Source organism: Oryza sativa, chromosome 12 (genome assembly GCF_034140825.1).
Source record: "Oryza sativa Japonica Group chromosome 12, ASM3414082v1".
NCBI lineage: Eukaryota > Viridiplantae > Streptophyta > Magnoliopsida > Poales > Poaceae > Oryza > Oryza sativa.
Genome location: NC_089046.1, coordinates 27,240,238 through 27,262,542, shown reverse-complemented (window position 1 = coordinate 27,262,542; position 22,305 = coordinate 27,240,238). Strand labels below are relative to the sequence as shown.

The window sequence follows — 22,305 nt, the reverse complement described above, 5'->3', positions numbered from 1 at the left end:
ATTTAGCAAAGTTAGCAGGACCGTTATATGCTAAATTAAGAAAAAATAGTCAGAGATATTTTAATTCTGAAGACATTAAATTAGTAAGACTAATAAAAGAGAAGGTGAAAGAATTAAAACCTCTAGAATTACCATTAGAAGAAAGTTACTTTATCATTGAAACTGATGCATCACAATACGGTTGGGGTGCTATATTAAAGCAAAGACCTACTAAATTTTCCGCTAAATCAGAAGAAAAAATATGTAGATATGCTTCTGGAAGTTATAAATTAAAAACTGTCAATAATACAGATAGAGAGATCATGGCAATAATCAATGCAATCAATGCCTTTAGGTTGTACTTAGGATTTAAAGAATTCACGGTTAGAACCGATTGTGAAGCCATTTGTAGGTACTATAATCAGCTAAATAGCAAGAAAAGCTCAACTAGAAGATGGGTTTTATTTGAAGATATTATAACAGGAAACGGTTATAAAGTTATATTTGAACATATTAAGGGGAAAGATAATAATTTGCCTGACATGCTTTCTCGTTTACCTGAATTGCAGGTATGAAAAGATCAATGAATTACAGCGGAATTGAATGCTTCACATTTGGAGATGACAACAAGCTCAGAATATTCCCACCAAATTCATATAAATTTAAGCCAAAAGACCATATAATCTTAGATGAAGTGAAAGAATGCATCTTGGATAATTTTTGGTACCAATACAATAATAAAAGGGAAGAAAAAGGATATATGTTATCAATATTGAATAGCCTCTCTGAATATTTTCACTTAATAAACGGGTTATTAATGCCAGCTAATGAAGATCATGAAATAATCCAACAGAAGCCTATATATGTCGTATTTGATGGAAAGCTCCCAGGGGTCTATATATCTTTTGAAGAAATTGTGGCCCAAAAGATAGATGCTAAATTAATGGGAGGAATATCTTGGAAGAAATATAAAGACATTGATGAAGCATTAAGCCAGGCTAGAAAAATACTAGGAATAAATTATTATCTAGAGCCTGCTGCAAAAGAATATATTCAAAAATGCAAAAAAGCTAAAGGAAAGAAGACTCCAGAAATACCCATTAAAACGACTATAAAAGAAGAAGGGTATTCTAAAAAACCCACATACAAGGAATGCCTAACAAAAGGAGTGGATCCATTAGATGGGGAATATATTGATTGGAAAATAATAGAAAAATTTGAAGAAGCCTCCCCACAATTAAAGAAGGAATTAAAGGAGGAAATACTTAAAGAATTAAAACAAGAGATGGATCAGAAATTTGAACAAATAAAAAAGGCAGTAGATGAGAAATTAGAAGTTTCTTTTTCTGATCTGGACACTATAGATCTTGGTGGTCATGGGCAGCCAGATGAATAGAATTCTTTAAGCTAAATATGTTTCTCAATATATATTGATAATAGAATATCAATAATTTGGGCGTGGAAGAAGAATAAACGAAGATTTCAGAAGACTACTCAAGAAGGAATCCAGAAGAAGGAATCCAGAAGGACACCCTATAAGCATAAAGGAACAATATAGGGTGCGGTGAATGACATATCCCTGTGAAGAATAAAACTTTCGGCAGGAAAGGCCTCAACTTTAGCCTGCTCTCGTGAATCCACAGTAGCGAAGAGATAAGCAGGAGGCACAGGCGACGCCACCCCTGACCTCTATAAAAGGAGGGGCCTGCCCAGCTGAGGAAGACAACAACGAAGACACCATTCAGAGCAAAGCTTCCAAGCGCGCTCTCACCCTCCATTCCACCGTTCTTAGTAGTAGTGACTTTAGCCTACCTTGCATAGTATATTGAAGCAAGGAGTTGTGTTATAACGCTGTGTAAGGTAAGAACAGCTTGCTTGTACCTACCTTCGGGTTTCCCGAAAGGGAAAACCGTATGTAAGCTTATCTGTTTAATATGAAGTAATTTTCCTTAAGTATTCCTGCACGTTTGTTCTAGACAAGTGTTTATGCTAAGGACCCTATAGGAGAAACCTCTTCGGTTTGTTCTCGTTTTTAGCCTGCATCTTGCATAGGCGTCTGGAGAATCGGTATCCGTAGAGAAGTGTTCCCTTCGGGTGGAACTGCCTGGGGAGACGATAAACTCTTAGCTAGAACAAGTGTGACTTGGAATATCTTTTTAAGTTGCTTCTAAAAAGACAGATAGGTGAGGCATACGGTGAGTACCGAGTAGGACTTTACATCATCTGAAGCAAGCTTCTGAGGCTGTCTAAATAGGATTCGCCACCCTGCAAAGATCCTAAAGTTAAAATATCTCTGAAAGTGAACAGTATTGAACAGTAATTTAAACAGTAAACTGAATAGTGTTTTTGAATAGTAATCAGCCGAATAAACAGTAAACTGAATAGTATTCAGCCGAATAAATAGTGTTTTTGAACAGTGTATATTGTCTGAAGTAGTATATATATATATATATATATATATATATATATATATATATATATATATATATATATGTGTATATATATATATATATATATATATATATATATATATATATATATATATATATATATATGTATATATATATTGTCTGAAGTAGTATATATATATATATATATGTATACATATATATATATACATATATATGTATATATATATATATATATATATATATATATATATATATACATATATGTATATATATACATATATATATATATATACATATATGTATATATATATCTATATATATATATATATATATATATATATATATATATATATATATATATATATATATATATATATATATATATATATATATATATATATATATATATATATATATATATATATATATACATATATGTATATATATATATATGTATATATATATATATATATACATATATATATATATACATATATGTATATATATATATATATATATATATATTGCACATATAACTAAAAAAATCATGAAATAAACGTTTACTCTCCATAGCAATGGCTTAATCACACATGAAATATCAACCATCTTCGCATGAAATATAACCACAATTAGTGGATCGGTATCGCGCTCTCGTTGAGCGATACTGCACGCGCTCTCGTGATTTGAAAGAACAAGACCGAAGCGGTCGCTCTTGCGGGCCCCACAACGCGCGATATCGCGCTTGCATTGTGCGAGACCGGTCCGTCCCCACACGCCGTTAGGCGCTCACGCACGTGATTAGCACGGTGGGCCACGTCGCTACGGTATCGCGCTATGGTTGTGCGATACCAAGTGCGCTCTCGCACTAACAAAGTGCGAGACCGCTTTTCCTCGCGCTACGTCAGACAACAGGCGGTATCGCGTAGCTCATGTGCGAGACCGAGTCGGTATCACGCTTTTGAAGAGCGATACCGATGCATTAGCACTCCCGCTTTCCCAATTAGTGACAACGCCAGCGCTTTCGTTAATCCTTTCAGCGATATCACGGTCTTGCTTAACCAAAGCGCGGCAACGGTATATTTTGGTAAATCTTTCCCTACTCAATATATTATTGCAATTTCGGTCAAAAAAACGTATATTTTTAGAAAAAAAAATCCATCTTCTCAACTAGAATCTATTAGTTATGGTGCACGTGTGTCATGCCCTGAAGTTTATCCCTTTCGTCTTGCTTTAAAATTTGTTGAATAAATTGCCAGAAGAAATTGTTTAAATTAACCTAGAGCTAATTCCCTAATTAATAAATGCAATTAATAATTGGAATCAGCGTCGTGGAAATTTTTAGTGGAATTTTCAGAGCCTTGAAAATAATTTTAACCAATTAAAATTCATTTATCCGCAATATAAATCCCTGGAAATCATTTTCCCTTTTTCCTTTTTCTCCTTTCCTTCTTTTTCCCTTTGTTGGGTCGTCGGCCTAACCCTCCTCCTGCGCCTCCCTCCTTGCTAGGCCGGCCCGCGCCCCCTCCCTCCTTTCTAGGACGCCGATAGGTGGGGCCCACCTGTTGGGTCGTCCCCAAGCTCCAGCTGCCCGCGCCCGGCCGGCGGCAACCGCCCCAACCGCCGCCGCTCGCTCTCTCCCACGCCCCACTCCGCATCCCCACGCCCCACGCCCACGTTGCCGCCCACGCCTCGCTTTTCCCGCTCGCGCGCGCACCGCAAATGGGCGGGATTCGATTTCGAATCCCACCCCTCTATCCCCCCCCCCACGTCGCCGGCGTAATAGGGCCGCCTCCCGGCCACGTCCGCCCATCCTGTGCCCATAAAACGTCTCCCCCGAGCCCCCTCTCCCGTTTTCCGCTCTTGCCGCTTCCTTCTGCGCCCCCTACCGCCGCCGCGCCATCACTCTCCGGCCGCGCGCTACCGCTTCTAGGGTCGCCGCTGCGCTGTGCAACCGCTGCCGTTAGCTTCGCCGTCGCGTGAGCTACCTCGGCCACCGCTCGGCTGTCGCTAATCGCCGTCGGAGCTCCGATTCCCTCGCCTCGCCGGTGAGCCCTCCATTTTTGTCCATCTCCGACCGGTGATGTAAGCCGTCGTGGTTGTCCTCTCCGCTCCTAACCCCTCTCCTCCCCTCCTCTAGGTGTCGCCGCCGTCCCTCCGCCCCTCCGCTCGTCGGGCCGTCATCGCCGCCTTCATCCACCGCTCCGGCCTCCGAGTTCGCCGATGAGGAATCCCTCCCCCTCCTTTTCTCCCCGTCCCACGTGCGCCGCCACCTTTGGCCGCACCGCCGCTCCGACCGTGCGCCGCCGCCTCACCATGGCCGACCAGCTTGAGCCATGCCGAGCCACCAGCCGGCGCCCCTCTCTCCCCCTTTGAGCCGCTGCCAGTGGGGCCCGCTTTGCCAGGCGCCCCCTCCCCTCTCCCTTGAGTCACTGTCCAGTGGGCCCGCATGTCGGCGCCGTCGCCCCCCCCCCCCAACCCCCCGCCGCTGACGTCAGCCCTAGGATATATTGTGCAATAAATCAAATAAGGGTTTTCTTTATTAGTAAAAACACAGAGAATATTCTAAAAGTCATAACTAATTCATCCGAGCTCCGTTTAAGTCCATTCAAGTCTCAGTAAATCGAGAAAAATGCAAATAATCCATTTAAAATGGTTTTTATTTCCTGTTTCAGTAGACTTATAGCATGTTTTGCTTGTGTGCTTTGTTTGTCGCATAGATTTCGGCCGTTTCGTTGATCCGCGGTTCCTCGAAGATGTTGTTGTGGTCTCATCAGTGCGAGAGCAAGGTAAGTCATGCATTACAATTGATCATATTGTACCCAATTTATAAATGTCCTGCATTTCTATTAAATGTTGCATTATTTTACAATGTCACGTGGGATGGGTCATATTACTCAGCCATATGTCGTTTACCTTATGCCATTGATAACTTGGGTATTAAAATGACTAGATATTGGTTTAGGAAATGCTTAGCCAAGCTTAGTTCAACTAGTACACAAATGGGGAATCACATTAATGCGTAGACATTAGCTTTTAGTATGACTTTGGTTTGGTGCCACTGCAATGGTGTTAGTTAATTAAAACACACTAAATGGTGGGATGTGGGTGCATGGTTTTGTTGGTCGCACCCATGGCAGTTAAGGACTGGTTCACGGGAAACCCTGGAAGACTTACCATGCTTACCACAAGCGGGAGTGGGTAACTGCTTGACTTGTAGTATAGCTCGACCATTTCCTAGGCACCGGTGGCGAGGGCAGGCGTGATGGAGTTGGGTCGGCCGGGGTGTCCGGTTGTCCAGCTGTCGGATTCACCGCGACGCACAAGGGGGCTGCCTACCTCCGGGGTAGGAGGTGGGGGTGAAACCTTAGCGTGGTGTGGATGGTTAGGGGCGGGTTATGCGAATGGTCTTGTCACGATTTCCCCCTTTGCAGTATCATGGTGATACTTCGGGGCTTGGCGACATGTGTGGAATCGTGTCTTGTGGGTACAGTTGTACACCTCTGGCTAGAGTAAAACTATTCGAATAGCCGTGCCCGTGGTTATGGGCGATCAAACATATTCACCGTGATTAGTCTCACCCCTAGTTTAGTTTAATGGAACTGGTTAGTACAGGTGGTGGTTTGGACCTGTCTCAACGTGGTGTAGCGTTGAGCGGTGATTGGTTAATATTGATTAATTTATTACAAATGTTTTACTGTTTTCAACTACTGTTTTAAATGCCTACTTTACGCAAATGAACCTTTAGCCTCCTTTGGTTATATCCTGCATCATACCTCCTCTTCCAGTATGACTTGCTGAGTACAGTGGGTAGTACTCAGTCTTGCTCTCTCTTCCCCCACGCCAGAGCTGAAGATCTTCCCAGTTGAAGTTGTCTTGTTGAAGTTGGTTTCGTCGCTGCCGTCAAGGATGCCTGTGGAGTAGAGTCGCCTCGCTGCAGGAGTCAAGCTTTTAAGTCTAGCTCGTTTTATCTTTTCCGCTGCATTTGTAATCTTTCCTATTTTTGTAAGACGTGGATCTGTGTGTCAGCAATTATCGTTTGTGTACCATGGCTGGTCCCGGATAGGGGTTTAATGCACATTCAGCTTAGAAATTCCGGTTCGTGAATTTCTGGACGTGACAACATGCAAGACATGTTTTGACAGTATATATTAGCAAACAAAGAAGAATCTATGCAATCATTTCTATGCAATGCACTCCACATAAATTCTTATGGTACTAAGACAATTTCATATAGACTATACTAAGCTGACAATTTGGACTCTGTCGAATCACTACTTCCTTACCAAGAAAGCTAAACGTATTTAGTGGGTCAAGCACAATTTATACAATGCGATATTGCTACCATTTTAATGCAAACAATTAATGATCAAACTTTGCACAATTTCAGCTAGAAGGGAAACTGCAAGTAAAAGAGAATAACTATCAAGGCATTATTTTCTTACTGAATTACAGTTCAAGTGCTAAAGGGAAACCAAGCTAATAAGATGTACATGCAAGAAGTAGCTAGAATATAAGAAAACTGCACTGAACAAAATGTACGCAAAACTTCTGTTGGAAAAAAAAACCATATATCTATACTTGATACATGGCGACCGAGACTATGCGAGTTTTTCTCAGGAGAAAATGACAGCATACATACATATTAACAATGCTGAAAACAAATTAAGATGACCAAATATATTCATGCATAAACCTTCATCTCACTTTTACTTTCATGCATCAAAACTCTAATCAAATTCCTAAGATCAGTATACCGCAAGAAAGTATGCACACCAGACTTCTGATCAAGACATTTTCAAGGATGAATTGCGAGTACACATGCAAACCTTAGATGTTGTTCTCGGCAGCAATGGAGATGTTAGTCAGTGGTCAACAAACAACAAAATGCAATAAGAAAATTATGTATTTTCTACCAGGGAGAAAACCAATGCACCAGCTTTGAGCTGTGGCTAGCAGGTGAGGAGTTTGATTCCATGGAGAGTTGGAGGAAGAGAGACATATGTTCATAGATGGCACTAAAACCAAGTGACAAAAAAACATAATAATTAAATTGCTATTTCTTTATCATTGTGGTTGGAAGAAAAAAATTAGCTTGCAGCAGCGAAGGCAACATACATCTCAAAGAGCAAAAGAACCATCGCTCAAACTCCAGCACCAATGAGCTCTGCACAGGGAAGCTCTTCAATACAATTTCCTTACAATTTTAGGCATGACATATCAAGAATAGGTAAAATCCTTATGTAATACTAATCTGGATTTGAATAATTTCACAATAGCAACTCCACACTCCCCTATGCGTGGACAAAAGTACAATAAAAATATTGTTACTCAATGAAAATAAATCCTCAATCTGCGTATGCCCTATTCAAGAACATTATAACTTCGGTATAATAAAGACAATAGTACACAAAAAAACATTTAGGAGCTTAATTTTCCAACTTCACAAAACCCAAGCAACATAACGACAGCAACATTCTTCAACACAAAATGTTCTTACTTTTTTGGAGTACGCCTGTAAAATATCATAAAACAATGGATATCATTAGACCAATATATAACATGACACTTAATGTATTTACTAAATATTAACCAAATAGCATTGATTTGTGTAGTGGGCCAAATAAACCAGTTCATGGGGATAGCAGTAATTTCAGAAAATTGAAGGCAATATCATCTAACTGCAGCAACATTCTAACTTTAACACCAATTGTCTTACATTTTTGGATTACGACAGTACTTATCAAGAAGCAATGGATATCATTAGACCTACATATAACATGAGACTTAATGCATACACCTGAATAGTGAATACTAACCAAATAATCAAATGCCACATTGCATTGATTTGTTGTGTGGGCTAAATCATCCATATGTTCAGACCGGTCGATTTCATGATATTTGACACGGTGCCTTTCAGAAAACCACTAAACCAGCAGCAGCTAACAGCTTCTCTGCCTGCATGCCTTGTCTGATGGACGAGGCATTGAGGCTAATTGATGGGAGGGGCTCAACCAGATAGGACCCCCATGGCCCCATTTGTAGTCGTAGAACATCAAAAGTGGCTACACTTGACACGAATAGTACTTGTCTTGCTTCCCAGCTATGGCTTCGAGGTGTTGTATTGCAGCTCACACCGTTGTGTATGCGATGTACTCGCCAGGAAGGAGCTCCTCCAACTTAAAAGTTAGAGGGACACTGTCATCCGTACTCGCCATCGTTGTAACTGAGGCGCCGCAGAGAAGATGCAGATCGCAATCAGGGATGCCCAATGATATAATGTGGCTCGTCAAAATCAATGGGAGCATGTAGTTTAATATAATGTGCCATGTAATTGTGTGAAACTTATATGTATGCCTGGACCCAATGCTTGCACATGTTCGTTGCTGTGCATGACCATATAACGTGAGTAATTCACTGTTTTTTTAAAGTTAGTTACACATGTCTACTTCTGTAATGTAGTTCACCGTTTTATACTTGGAAACTTGGTCAATTTAATTAAAGAGGAGAAAAACTTTTAACAAGATTTTGATTGTTTATATGATGTTTGTGATCATGGAAGCTTCAAATGGAGAATGCTTTTCTCGCTGAACAGCCCAATGATATCCAGTAATATTTACAAGTTTCTCCATTTGAAGTTTATTGCCACTTGATAGTAATAAACTTTCAGTTATGTATATACTACGTTATGAGATTAGCCTTTAAAATGAAATGAAATGAAGGGGCTATTTTTAATCAGCGGTACTAATTTGTGTTTAATAGAATTTTGCTTAAACCATGCTGGCTTGCGGGGTTGTGCGCGGCGTGTGGCCGCGTGTATATGGATTTGGACAGTTCATCACAGGCTAAATTGCATTGCAACGTTAAAGATCAAGCGCAATTATCTTGCAGACTAGAGAGGATGACAGCAGAGAACGCCATAAAAGAGTCACTTCCCCCTCCTCACTACCCCCCCCCCCCCCCCCATCAGTCATCGAAGGATGCACTGTCAAGGGCATCAAATACACTGTACAATCCCATAAATTACTGCACCATTCAAGAGCAGCTCATTGTCCTGTAGATAATCTACAGGCTCACCCAAAAACAGTTAGATGATTCCAGATACTGGACACATTGCCTTGCAAAAAAAACCACAAAACCAGCAGCAGCTAACAGCTTCTCTGCCTGCCTGCCTTGCTTGTCTCATGGACGAGGCATTGAGGCTTCTTGACGGGAGGAGCTCAACCAGATAGAACCCCCATTGGTAGTCGTAGAACATCAAAAGTGGCTGCACTTGACTGGAATAGGAGTACTTGTCTTGCTTCCCAGCTATGGCTTCGAGGTGTTGCGTTGTAGCTCACACCGTTGTGTATGCGATGTACTCGCCATCCTTGTAGCTGAGGCGCCGCAGAGAAGATGCAGATCGCAAGGAGGGAACCAATGTGGCCTCAGGGATGCCCAATGATTCACAGCCTTCAGAGGAATGTGCCTTGGACTGGGAATTTGAGCTTACGCAGCTCAAGGCAGCGTTTAAGCCCATCGACGAAGGCTCTGTTGCCATCCTGAAAGAGGAAATGAGAATGATTTATTTAACACATGGCAAGAGGTGGAGAAACTGCATCGGGGAAGATGATGGCACGTACATTAAATCGAAGCTATTTGCATCAGAGCTCATTGCAGCGCAGATTCCAGAAACAACCCATGGAGGAAGTACGGGATCCTTTATTTCCATGCTATAGCAGATATTGCCCGTTAAAGAAGCGAAAGTAGATCCAGGCTCTCCTGCATCAAACCCACCTGAAACCAGGCCTATATCTGCCTTCCTCATCTCCTTGCATTTCACCTGCAAAAGCGTGCTCAGAAGATCAGACCTCTAAATCAGCTTTACTATTGTACAGGGCAACCTTTAGACAGTTAGACACATAGTTTTCAGAAAGGTTTTAATGAAAATACTTGAAGTGAACTGGTACAAAAAATGAGAATACTGAAACTTGCCATATGATAGCAGGGAGAAATTTTAAGTTGACAGAAATGAAACGAGTCAAATTACCTCTGGAATATGGAGGCAGCCATTTTGAAACGGCACCGGGGAATATAACACCGGGATATCTGTGGCAGATAGAGAATTTAAGAATGACCTGAAAACAACAAGAACATGTTATACAGCTAGAAAATTTTGGGAGTATTGTAATAGGATGATCAGCAAAGGTTTTAAGCAACCTACTTGTAGTTCAACAAGAAGTCATATAAACCATGAACACTCTTATTGCCCACAAATGAAAGAAGCGATTGTGTGGTGTTGTCGACTTCAGACATAGCGTCAATGTGGAGCGCCTGCAAGTTGGACAATTTTATTGACAACCAGTCAGTAGCTGCAACCCCGTTAACACAAACAAGGGAAATGATAGGAGGGCAAAATGAAACCTGGCCTAGATTGCGCTTTTGGATTTCTGAAAGTTCAATCAGGTCATCCTCTGTAACCTGCTCCACTTCAGTGTTGCAAAGAGGCATAGAAAAACAAACACCCTGCAACAATGCAAAGTACTATGGTTAATGATACCAAGCAACCAACAATTCCTAAAAGCTAGTACAAAGCTGAAAAGGCATGGGATCTTAAGATTGAATTGCCTCCAGCAGTTGATGCCTTTAGAGATCATAATACCAAAATCATGTCTCGGTTCATAATTATACTAAACAACTATAGAAAACTAATTCAGTTCAAACAACAAACTGAACTACCGAAGTTGCTTTCAGAAAAAGGACAATCACTTATGAATGCTTTACTCAAACCAGGCCTAAACATAATGGATCGATGCTATAGTCAAACCACGCCTCACAGAATGGTTGATCAGCAACAACAGATTAATGTAGTGCTTTGTCTTATTTATGAAAAAAAAAAGAGGAGAATGTGTGCATTGCGAATTGTAATTGCATAGAGAAACAGAAAGAACTCACATGTCTTCGCAGCAATGATCGTATCCCACGTGTTGATTGTGATAGGTACGCATTACAGGTCTGCTTCTTGTCCAAACAATTTCCACCGATGAAGAGAGCAACAAATTGTGGCGTATAAACTAGAACAATAAAGCAAATGTTCATTGTAATTAATGAGTAATTCAGAGATAGTCTAATAAAACATCTCATATTTGAAAACTGCAAATGAGGCCTTGAGCAAAAGGCACATGTGTTGGCACTAAATTTAAATTCATAGTTTTCCTTAGATAGATGGTGTTTTTACTTATTGTATAACTATCGTGTCCAACTAAACTTTTTGCTATAAAAACCTTGCAGCAGCAATTTTTTTAGTGCACAACAGCACAAAAGCAAGCAGACCATGTGAAACACTAAACAAATGCCATAATATTACATTTTTCCAACTATGTAGCTTACTATGAATCAGTTGGATTCAAGGAGCATGAAAATACCATAAAAAATATTCAACAGATTCTTCCGGAGCATGTAGTAAAGATTCTGAAATGAATCTTCCCAGTCCTGATGCCTTTTGAGGAGAAAATCACTTTCTACATGACCAGAGGAATATATCATTTTAGTTACATCCACAAAACATTACAGGATTGTTTCAGGTTTTGATATTACCTCCTCGTACAGTTGATGATACCATTGCAGATATGATGGAAGCAGGCAACAAGGATTGTGGATATACCCATGATTGTAGTGCCTTTGAGAACAAGAATTCCTTGTTTCTCTCAGGCCTTGAGCATCCTGAATTTTGACACCCATGATGATAACTTTGGGCAATGGGTCCTACAATGCTGCTCCTACCAAAACTTGTACTTATCTTGTGACACCTGTAACATACAAGAGTTATTGACAGGAGAATTTTTCACTTCTATGCAGAAAACCTCAAATGAAAACAGCCACATTTCATGATAACACTCCAAAAGCAGAAGTTTTGATTTCCATTCCCCTAATTCGTAGATGCCATCTATTGGGACTACTATAGATGTAATATTATTTGAGGTATTATAATGGTGCATAACCATTTGCCAAATACTCTGCCATTTCAAACCAGATGCTTTTTAAAAAATATATATATAATTTCAATTTTGCAAATGCCTGTCATCTTTCTTTTGGGTTAAATATAATACTGGTGTTAGATTTATGTGCGCGGAAAACTAAGTTGTTATTCCTTGTTCTATGAGTATATTAGCATGCCATGTTTAAGACCTAAAATGAAACCTGTTTTCAAGGAGGTTATAGTTACAGGTTTAAGATATGCTACCAATTCAAGCAAACAGACAACTGTTACTTTGAGATGGATATGTCATCCAACTGACAAGCTGAAAGGGCAAGAAAGAGTAAAATACCCACCACTTTACAGAAGATGATGAAACAAATTGCAAAGTAGTCTTCAGGGTGAGATCCAAAGGAGCTCTTTTTCCTGGAACAGCGATCTCAGAAGGGCACAAATCCAAAGATTTCGAGGGTACAACACCAACTTGTATGTTTGGGTCAGTGAGCTTAGAGGCCACAAAAGCATCACGAGCTCCAAAACCTTTGAGTACTTTTTCCTATCAAAAAGCATTAGAAATATTAGCACACAAACAACATATACTAAGATGATCTAGATAGATTGGTGCTCCTTACCATATCAAATTTATTAGTGCCAGACTGCTGCTCATCACCAATATGGAGCTCAGATACACTCCGCAAAGCATTTTCACTGCATTTCTCAACTTTCCTAAAACTTGGTTTAGCTGCCTCAGTATGTGATGGAACAGCAGAGTCCAACTTAGCAGAGTCACCATAACCACTGAATTTTCGCAAAAACAATCCACATAAGAACATAAACACGATGCAAAACATCAAGTACATAAAATTATCCAGTCAAATAATTACCATGGGAGTGAAGGTGATGCAAAATCAGAAGTTGTCACAGCATCAGCAGACTTGGGAGCCTTCTCATTATTCTGCAAAGCATCCTAGTTTCAAGATGTGGCATTTAGCACTGAACAATTTAAGGTCCATAAAAGTGAATGATGTCACAATGTCTGACCTTGAAGTTTTCCTTTCCAAGGTTTCTAGATTTTTTTACTGGGAACACCTCTGTAACACGAGTACTGATGTATTTCGATATTTTTGATTGCTCTGGGTTCCGAAACCCATTGCTTGCCCTACACCGCGATAATAGAATTATTAAGTTTTTCATACAAGCAAAGTGGAACATCACTAAAACAGATTGCAGATTAGCTACCTATCAAATGCCGCAGAATGGAGTGATTGGTCATTAGCAGGCTTGTCAGAAGCACGCCGCTTCAATTGCTCTCCCTGCAATAAGTAATTATCGGAACATTTTCAGCATTCATAAGCAGCTGTACTGTTTTATGCCTAAAGCAGCACTCAAGAGAGCAGCAATAAGTAATGTGTGTGCTTACACTGGCCTCCATTGAACTAATTGTCATTAACAATTCAGCCATGGAAAGGAAACATGCATATATAACAGAAGTTATCCTAAATGCAGTTTGAAGTGACTATGTTATTACTCTTCTCTAGCATTAGCTAAGTAAAACAAATATCACTTGATGCAGTAAAATGATATAGTAATTTTTTGAGATGCGTTGGGAATGGTCTTCGTCAGTCTTTTCATATGGCATAACATATCATGCTCATTGCATCAGGGCTGCACCATGGAAAGTTGCAAGGATATGAATTGTCCTTAAATATTGCAGGTTTGCTTATACAAAGTATAGTTAATGTGCATTCTTGGTATCTGGAACAGAACAGTATTAGAGAATACTTTTTTATCAAATGGAAATCTCTTGAAACCGCACACACATTTTCACCAAATATCTCATCTAATATCACATCATGGTGAAAATAAAGAAGGCATAGTTGACACATATAAAGGTTAAAGGCAAATTACTCTGAGTTCAGAGGGGGTCTTCCTCTTCATCCTCGGAACTCCCGCGGCCCTCCCAATCAACAAGTCACCATTCAGAGAAGATTGAACAGCGGCTTGAGCCATTGTAGCCTCCAATCTTCTAGCTCCGCATCCCTTCCTGTGACTCACCAAACCATACCTTCCTCTCCCTCAACCTGTACCCCTAAAGGAAGAACCATGTGACCAAAAAAAAAAAACCGTTTAAGTTAGAGCAAATTTGTTACTATCCACTAGCAGTTGCACTAGCAGGTTGGGTATGGATCTAGTTCATAAAAATCCCAAGCAAGTGAGAGGATTGGATCTGAGCTGCGCAACTCGCAGCAGTGCAGTGCCCTCGAATCAAACCGCGGCGCGCCGCCATTGGGCACTAGACCCTAACCATGGCCCCCGCATTTGGCATGAAAAGAAAAATCAACAGCAAAGACCCCGATCCAGCGGCTGGGCGGCCCAGGAGGCGAGCGAGCAGCTGGGATCTCGACGGCGGCGAGCGTCGGTGGGCTCGGCAGCGAGGGGTCAAATCTCGACCGGATGGAGACTGGAGAGGAAGGCAAAGGGGAGAGCTCACCTGAAGCCTCTCCGCCGCGGCCTCCCGGAACCTTCTGGAAGCTTCCTGCGGCGGAGGTAGGTAGGCGGTGGCGGCGAGGAGAGAGGAGAGGAGAGGGGATTTGAAAAGAAGGGGAGACGAATGGGGGCGGCGCGGATTGGGGATTGGATTTTGGGGGAGGAGTTTGAACCCTCGCGAGGGAGATGGGAAAAAAATATTTTGGTATTTCACGCATCCCGCCATAATGGCTGGCATCGGAGTGAACTGGGGATGGGCCGGAACTTGGGCCGGGAATTAGGCCTGGCTGTCTGAACATGCGACCCCGCACACGCATGTACATTCACTTTTGAGGTCAGTTTCAAACTCAGCTTTGTAGTGTGGTGAAAAATAAGTCTACTTCGCATCCTTGGTGGTGCGGGAAACGGTTTTTCTGTTGACATGGTAGGTTGACTCGATAGGTCAACAGGTGGAATTCACATGTCAGCGACTTCCTACTCATCTCATCTTCTTTTTCACCTCCACTCTCTCTCTCTATGTTCCTCCTCTATCACCTTCCAAAAGAAATGGAGCCCGGGAAGGGTGGCGATAGTGGTGAGGCGGAGCCGAGGAAGGGTGAGAGAAGACGAACAGTGGGGAGGGGCATGTCATCCCTAACAAACGGCGACTGTTGTCCTCTCGTCTTGAGCCTAGGAGCTCCATCTCCGTGCTGCTTCCTTCCGTCTCGAACCTGAGGAAGAGTGGGGTTGGGATTCGTGAGGGTGCCCACCAGCACCGTCTTTAGTTGGCTTCGAGGACGCGTGCACTTCGCACTACAGACCGATGGGGGAGTGGCAGGAGAGGGCGGAGCTTTGGTACGGTGTCAATGTCCTCTCCCGTTGGGCTTGCCTAATTGCTCCGGGGGGGACCGCCTTCCATGACTTCGGTTCGTCACCACTACTGCCCTCCCCAGGTCCATCTCGCCACCACTACCACCCTCCTAGCTACAACCACGTCTAATTGACTACTACAGTTGACGGAGCTTGGGGCTCCTTACCGGGAGACCGCGCAGGCCCCCCTTTGCCGGTTCGGCCGGGGGCGCTAAGTGAGGTTCTTCGCCCTCGTCGATCTGAGGATGTCAGCGAGAAGAATCGCGCAAGACACGGGCGACGTAGACAGGTTCGGGCCGCTGAGAAGCGTAATACCCTACTCCTGTGTTTTGGTGGATCTGTGTATGAAGGAGTTACAGAGAGCTCGAGAGCGAGAGAGAGTTCAGGCTCTGGAACCAAGTGGCCGGAGTTCGAATCAACCAAACCCCCATTCGGTGGGCAAGGTCCTCCTTTTATATCTCAAGGGGATACCACATGCACCACTCCTACCTACTCTTCTTTAGGATGGGGACCCACCCTATCTTGACCAAAACTTGGTTCGCGCCTTCGCCCGGAAACTAAATCACAGCTTGTCCTTCAGTGAGGCTCAGCGCCGTCACTCGCCCGACACAGGGGACAACCCTGTTATTCCTTCATTAATGGGCGAAGATTTGCGATGGCCGCTGTCCGGATGACCCTCCGATGGGATGGGTCATACGTACCTCCACTCCGCTGAAAGCAGATGCAACGTGGGAGCATGGTTGCCTGCCAATGACGTGACCGGCGTCAGACCAATCACAAACCGGTCATTCTTGTCCACCGCACGTCAGTTTAGCATGCTGCACGTCTGCCCTTCTTCATACAATGACTTCCTTGCAATGGTTGCGATGAAGCCTGGAATGTATCTGGCCGGGACTGACATACCAACTCCAGGGTTAGCACGCCGGCTCCGGCTAGGGACGAGCGCCTGGAGGCTCTCATCATTCCGACGGGACGGGGCGAGGCGTGTGACAGGCCGCCTGTTGCCACCTAACCCGCGATCTGATCGGTCTGTGACCGGTCACACACTGCGACCGGTCACGGACCGGATAAGCGTGCGCTGCGCCGCATTAAATGCGGCGTGGCGCGCTCGTCCAACCCGCAGTAAATGCGGTTAGGTGAGCGCCGCTGTGCTCACCTAACCCACACACGTGGTGCCAATCCCACAGGGGGTCGGGGCGCCCCAGCCCTCGGGGCCGAAACGGGAGCGGCCCGACCCCTCGGGGAGACAGAGGGAGGGGTGGCCACGTCACTCTCGGGCCCGACCCCCCCGAGGGGGTCGGGCCACGTGGGTGACCGCGGCTGCCCAATCCTCTAGTCATGATACCCCCGGTCCCATGTCACCGACAGTAGCCCCCGGCGTTACGCCAGGGCGATCGCCCCCCTGGAGGGAAACGCTCGGTCGTGACGCCACTCCTTAGGTCTGGTGACAGGTGGGGCCGGTCTCTTCAGGCGGGCAGAAACCCAGCGGTCGCAAATCGCGCACATCGGCAAGGGAAAACCGATCGACAATAATAAGTGGTCTCTTCAAGACCGCTACATTACTCGAGCAGCGCGCGAATCGGGACGAGCCGGTTCGTTTCGCCTGGAGACATGATGATGGCGATCTTCGCGTTTGGCGAGCGCGATTAATGCGTGCACGATCTGTCCCATCTCAACTGCTACGGCCGCACATCTGCCTCGTGCGCCGCAAACGGACGAGTTGGGTTAGTGGAGGCGTGGGCGCGAGAAACGAGGGGGCGAGGTAGTAGGCGCGGGAAACGAGGAGCCGGGAATAGCGTTGGCAAGGGTATAAAGACGCCGAGGAAGAGATTCGTTTCCTTCCTCTCGCCATTCTTCCCCTTGCCTCCGCCATTTGAGCTCTAACTCTTCGTTTCCTGTGCCCTACCCTTGCCGCACTCACTCGCTCTCAAGCTCCTCCTCCGCCGGCGTCATGGCACGGGGCTCCGCACTGCTTGACGGTAGCGTGCTGCCGCCTTCCTGCATCGTGAGCGAGAGGCAGGCCGGGCTGCCGCGCCAATTCATGCCGGAATCTGCCACCGGCCGGGAGGTGGTCGAGCTGGGCGAGGGACGCCCGGCGCCACACTACCCGGGGCGGTCCGTCTTCTTCCTCTCTTTCGCAATGGCGGGGCTGGTCCCGCCATTCTCTAATTTCTTCATGGATGTTCTGGAGTTTTATGATCTCCAGATGGCGCACCTCACCCCCAACGCGATAATGACGTTGGCCATCTTCGCGCACCTGTGCGAGATGTTCATCGGGGTGCGCCCATCTCTCCAGCTGTTCCGGTGGTTCTTCACCGTACAGCCGGTGTCGCCGCCGACGGTAGTCGGTGGCTGCTACTTCCAACCGCGGGGGCAGGTGCTGCAACGCTACATTCCCTGCGTCCTCCCCAAGAAGTGGGACGACTGGAAGTGCGATTGGTTCTACACCCCCCTCGCCGACGAAGCGCGCCTCCGACTTCCGAGCCAGCCCCCGGCGCAGGCCTCCAGCTGGCGGGCGACGGTAGATCTGGGAGACGGCTACGACGCCGTTTTCGACCGCCTGGCGGGTCTGCGATCCCAGGGGCTCACGGGGGCCATGGTGTTCGGCGACTACCTTCGTCGCCGGATCGCGCCGCTCCAGCGGCGCGCCCGGGGCGCCTGGGAGTACACCGGGCCCGAGGACATCATGAGGACCCACCAGGGGCGCCAATGGGACTGGGACTCCGAGGACTTCAGGATAGTGGTCCAACGGGTGCTGAATCTCAGCTCCGTGGAGGCATCCCTTATCCCCCAAGGTATCCTCCCCCTCTACAGCGATCCAGATCGCGCCAGCATCCTGACCATCATGCAGACGGTCGGGGCGTCGGGGGAGCGGGCCCTCCGAGGCCACGATGGCGCGGGCGGGAGCCGTAGGGGGGAACAATCTACCCCGGGAAGGGGTCGTGCTTCTGGGCCTCGCGACGGGGGCCCGGGGGGCAGCCGCCCTGCCGACGCCCGGGGGAAGAGGAAGCTGGAGGGCACGCCCCCCCATCTCCTCCCCGAGGGGGCGGGGCGGTGCGTGCCAGCAGCAGGCGCCCGGAGGGTGCCGCGCCGTCGCCGCAGCCCGAGGGGGAGCGAAAGAAGAAGCGGCTCCGCAAGATGGGGGGGACCGAGCCATGCCGGGGGGGACCTCATCTCGCCCCCAAGGTGGTCGTTTAGCTGACCTCCTCGCAGGTTCGTTCCCGCGCCCATCGCGGCCATATTCGTTCTTCCATCTCCCAAGGCGAGTTTTCACTCACCCGTTTCTTTTTGCCTTCTGGTTTTTCTTCTGCCTCAGCGAGATCCCATCGCCCCCCCCCCCCCCCGCCATTCCAAGTCCGGCCGGTCCGAGGCCGAGGAGACGGCGACCGCGGAGGCCCGGAGGCGCGAAGCTGACCGGCGAGAAGCCGCAGACCACCTCCGGGAAGCCGAGGAGGCAGCCCAGGAGGCCGTCCGGGTTCGTCAGGCTAAGGAGGCCGCTCGGGAGGAGGCCAGACTCCGCCGGGCCGGGGAGTCCGCCCGGGAGGAGGAGGCGGCGCGCGCACGCCAGGCGGCCTGCCAAACCCCCGACCCGACTCCGCCCGAGGCGACGACGACTTCCGAGGCCACCCACGACGAGGCCGCGAGCGCGCCGCTCGGGCCTGACCCCTCGGGCGATGCTCGGGAGGAGCCAGCTTCGGGGGACGCCCCCGAGTCCGGCACGTCGATCGGCGGGCCGAGCCGCGCGGCACCCACACCGAGGCGGCTCTCCCCTCTACCTTCCGCTGCCCCACTGAGCGCGGAGCCCCTCCTGCAGGCCTTGGCCGCCGTGAACACCACGGTGCTGGACGGGCTAAGTGCCCAGATGGAGGTCCTGCAGGCAGAGCGGGCGGAGCTCGACGCGGCGTGGGCGTGCGTCGAGGAGGGGCGGCGCTCGGTCGAGGCCATGGTGGAGGCGGGCCGCAAGGCACACCGCCGGCACGCCTCAGAGCTTGAGGCCCGTCGTAGGGGCCTGGCGGAGATCGCCAGGGAGGTGGAGGAGGAGCGGGAGACCGCTCTCATCGCCGCCGCCGTGCTCGACGAGGCGCGGGACGACCTCCGCCTCCAATACGTGAGCCGGACGGCGGAGCTAGAGAAGAAGCGCGACGCCGCCCGGGGAGTCCTCGACGCCGCCGCTGCCTGGGAGCGGCGGGCGGCGGAGAACGAGGCGGCGTCCCGCCAGCGCGAAGAGGCCCTTGAGGCTCGCGCCACGGCGCTGGAGGAGCGCGCCCGCGCCCTGGACGCGAAGGAGAAAGACCTTGCGGACCGCGAGGCCGCCGTCGCCACCCGGGAGGCAACACTGGCGGCGCACGAGGCCGCCTGCGCCGAAGAGGAGTCCGCACTCCGCTTCCGCGAGGACGCGCTCACCGAGCGGGAGCGAGCTCTCGAGGAGGCCGAGGCCGCGGCGCGGCGGCTAGCGGACAGCCTGTCCCTCCGCGAGGCAGCGCGGGTGGAGCAGGCGCGCCGCGATCTGGAAGGCGCCCGCGCCGAGAGGGCCGCACTGGATCAGCGGGCCGCTGAGCTCGAGGCGCGAGCGAAGGAGCTGAACGCGAGAGCGCACAGCGGCGGGGCTGCCGCGGGCGACAGCGACCTAGCCGCCCGCCTCGCAGCCGCCGAACACACCATCGCCGGGCTGCAAGGCGCACTGGACTCGTCCACCGGGGAGGTTGAGGCCCTCCGTTTGGCGAACGAGGTAGGGCCCGGCATGCTTCGGGACGCCGTCTCTCGTCTAGACCGCGCCGGGCGGCAGGCGGGCCTCTGGGGCGGGCGGTGCGCGAAGTACGCCGCCAACCAGGGGGGCCTCGCCCAGCGCCTCTCAGAGATGGCCGGGGTCCTCTGGCGGCTCCCCGAGGAGCTCGAGGAGATGATCAAGTCATCCTCGAGGGACCTCGCCCGGGGGGCGGTGGAGCTCGTATTGGCGAGCTACCAGGCCAGGGACCCTGACTTCTCTCCGTGGGCAGCGCTGGAGGAGTTCCCTCCCGGAACCGAGGAGGCGCGCGCGCGCAGGTCCGGGACGCCGCCAACCACATCGTCCACAGCTTCGAGGGTACGGCCCCTCGACTCGCGTTCGCGCCCGACTCCGACGAGGAGGGCGGTGATGACGGCGCGGACGACGGCGACGACGAGGCCGGCGACCCGGGTGCGTCGGAGTGAGCCCCCAGGCCCCCGCGAATCTTAACGACTTTTCCTTCTTCTTCCGAGGCCTTAGGGCCCCCTTCTTGTATAGACTGACTTAATCTGTAATTAAATCTGTAATCAAATAAAGAGGAAATTTCTACGTTAGTTATGTTTGTTGTGTGTATGATACGAGGATGGTCTGTGCCACGGTCCTTCTGTGTCTTGGCTTGAACGAGGGCTCGTGCCCAGGTCCCAACCCCAAGCGGCGCGGGTCGGGGCTAGTGCCTGGGGAGATCCACGTGTCGAGACTGGCCAGGCCGGGAGCGTGGTGACCGAGGGTTATGGATGACCCGATTGTGGGCCTTTGCCGATTCCCCCCCGGAGTTCACCACGCCCCGGGGCACGGCTCGGTTCTGGGCCCCTTTTGGCGATTTTAGCCGGCCCGGGCCACCGAGAGCAGGATCGAGCACGAGCGTGCTAATTCAAGCCAAGATTCTTCAAAAGGAAACAATAGCACAGACACAGTCCTTAGGAAATCGAAAATGCTTTTATTGAAATACGGAAGAGAAAAAAGATAAGTATATGCATGTGGTAGCCCCCGGCCAGCCCTGTACGCCCGAGGGGGGGGTGCGGGGTTGGCCCGAGCCCGAGACATGACACCCGACCCCCACTAGGGGTAGAAGCGATGAAGGTGCTCGATGTTCCACGGGTTAGGCAGCTCTGTGCCGTCGCCCGTGGCCAGCCGAACGGAGCCCGGCCGGGGGACGCCGATCACTCGATACGGACCCTCCCACATTGGTGAGAGCTTGCTCAGTCCAGCACGCGTTTGGACGCGGCGTAGGACGAGGTCGTCGACGCAGAGTGATCGGGCCCGGACGTGGCGCTGATGGTAGCGCCGCAGGCTCTGCTGGTAGCGCGCGGCTCGAAGGGCCACGCGCCGCCTTCGCTCTTCCAGGTAGTCGAGGTCATCTCGGCGAAGCTGACCTTGATCAGCCTCGCAATACATGGTGACCCGAGGGGACCTCAGGGTGAGCTCAGATGGGAGGACCGCCTTCGCGCCGTAGACGAGGAAGAAAGGCGTTTCCCCGGTTGCTCGGCTTGGCGTGGTTCGGTTCGCCCAGAGCACCGCTGGCAGCTCCTCGATCCACGAGTCGCCGTGCTTCTTGAGGATGTTGAAGGTCTTGGTTTTGAGGCCCTTGAGGATTTCCGCATTGGCGCGCTCCACTTGGCCATTGCTTCTGGGGTGGGCGGGGGAGGCGAAGTAGAGCTTGATGCCCATGTCTTCGCAGTAGTCACCAAAGAGCTCACTAGTGAACTGGGTGCCGTTATCCGTAATGATACGGTTAGGCACCCCGAACCGAACAGTGATGCCCCTGATGAATTTGAGCGCGGAGTGCCTATCGATCTTGATGACCGGATAAGCCTCGGGCCACTTAGTGAACTTGTCGACAGCGACATACAGATACTCGAACC

The 22,305-nt window shown here is 48.5% G+C and overlaps 1 protein-coding gene and 1 pseudogene across 3 annotated transcripts; one reads left to right on the top strand and one right to left on the bottom strand.

Moving 5' to 3' along the window:
• Positions 1-9,242: 9,242 nt before the first annotated feature.
• LOC4352823 (uncharacterized) lies at positions 9,243-14,966 on the bottom strand. 3 transcript variants are annotated; one of them, XM_015763208.3, is made up of 15 exons: positions 14,834-14,966; positions 14,251-14,431; positions 13,582-13,655; positions 13,384-13,501; positions 13,227-13,309; positions 12,975-13,140; positions 12,699-12,898; positions 11,964-12,175; positions 11,792-11,887; positions 11,322-11,440; positions 10,791-10,892; positions 10,591-10,700; positions 10,417-10,504; positions 10,010-10,209; positions 9,243-9,928 (listed from the first exon to the last, which is right to left on the bottom strand). In XM_015763208.3, the coding sequence occupies exons 2-15, from the start codon at positions 14,350-14,352 to the stop codon at positions 9,724-9,726; spliced, it is 1,875 nt and encodes a 624-aa protein (XP_015618694.1). In that variant the 5' UTR covers positions 14,353-14,431; positions 14,834-14,966; the 3' UTR covers positions 9,243-9,723. The 3 variants fall into 3 exon arrangements, with proteins under 3 accessions (XP_015618694.1, XP_015618696.1, XP_015618695.1); XM_015763210.3 differs by having other exon boundaries at positions 13,227-13,297; XM_015763209.3 differs by having other exon boundaries at positions 14,251-14,423.
• A 4,574-nt stretch (positions 14,967-19,540) lies between these two features.
• On the top strand, positions 19,541-20,868 carry LOC136354728 (uncharacterized; annotated as a pseudogene).
• The last annotated feature ends 1,437 nt before the right edge of the window (positions 20,869-22,305 follow it).

Excerpts from the sequence above, each read along its gene's own strand:
- LOC4352823 (XM_015763208.3), bottom strand. The coding sequence starts at position 14,352 with ATGGCTCAAGCCGCTGTTCAATCTTCTCTGAATGGTGACTTGTTGATT. Across the intron at positions 13,502-13,581 it reads CATTCTGCGGCATTTGATAG|GGCAAGCAATGGGTTTCGGA; the intron begins GTAGCTAATCTG and ends ATCGCGGTGTAG. Across the intron at positions 13,310-13,383 it reads TTGGAAAGGAAAACTTCAAG|GATGCTTTGCAGAATAATGA; the intron begins GTCAGACATTGT and ends TCTTGAAACTAG.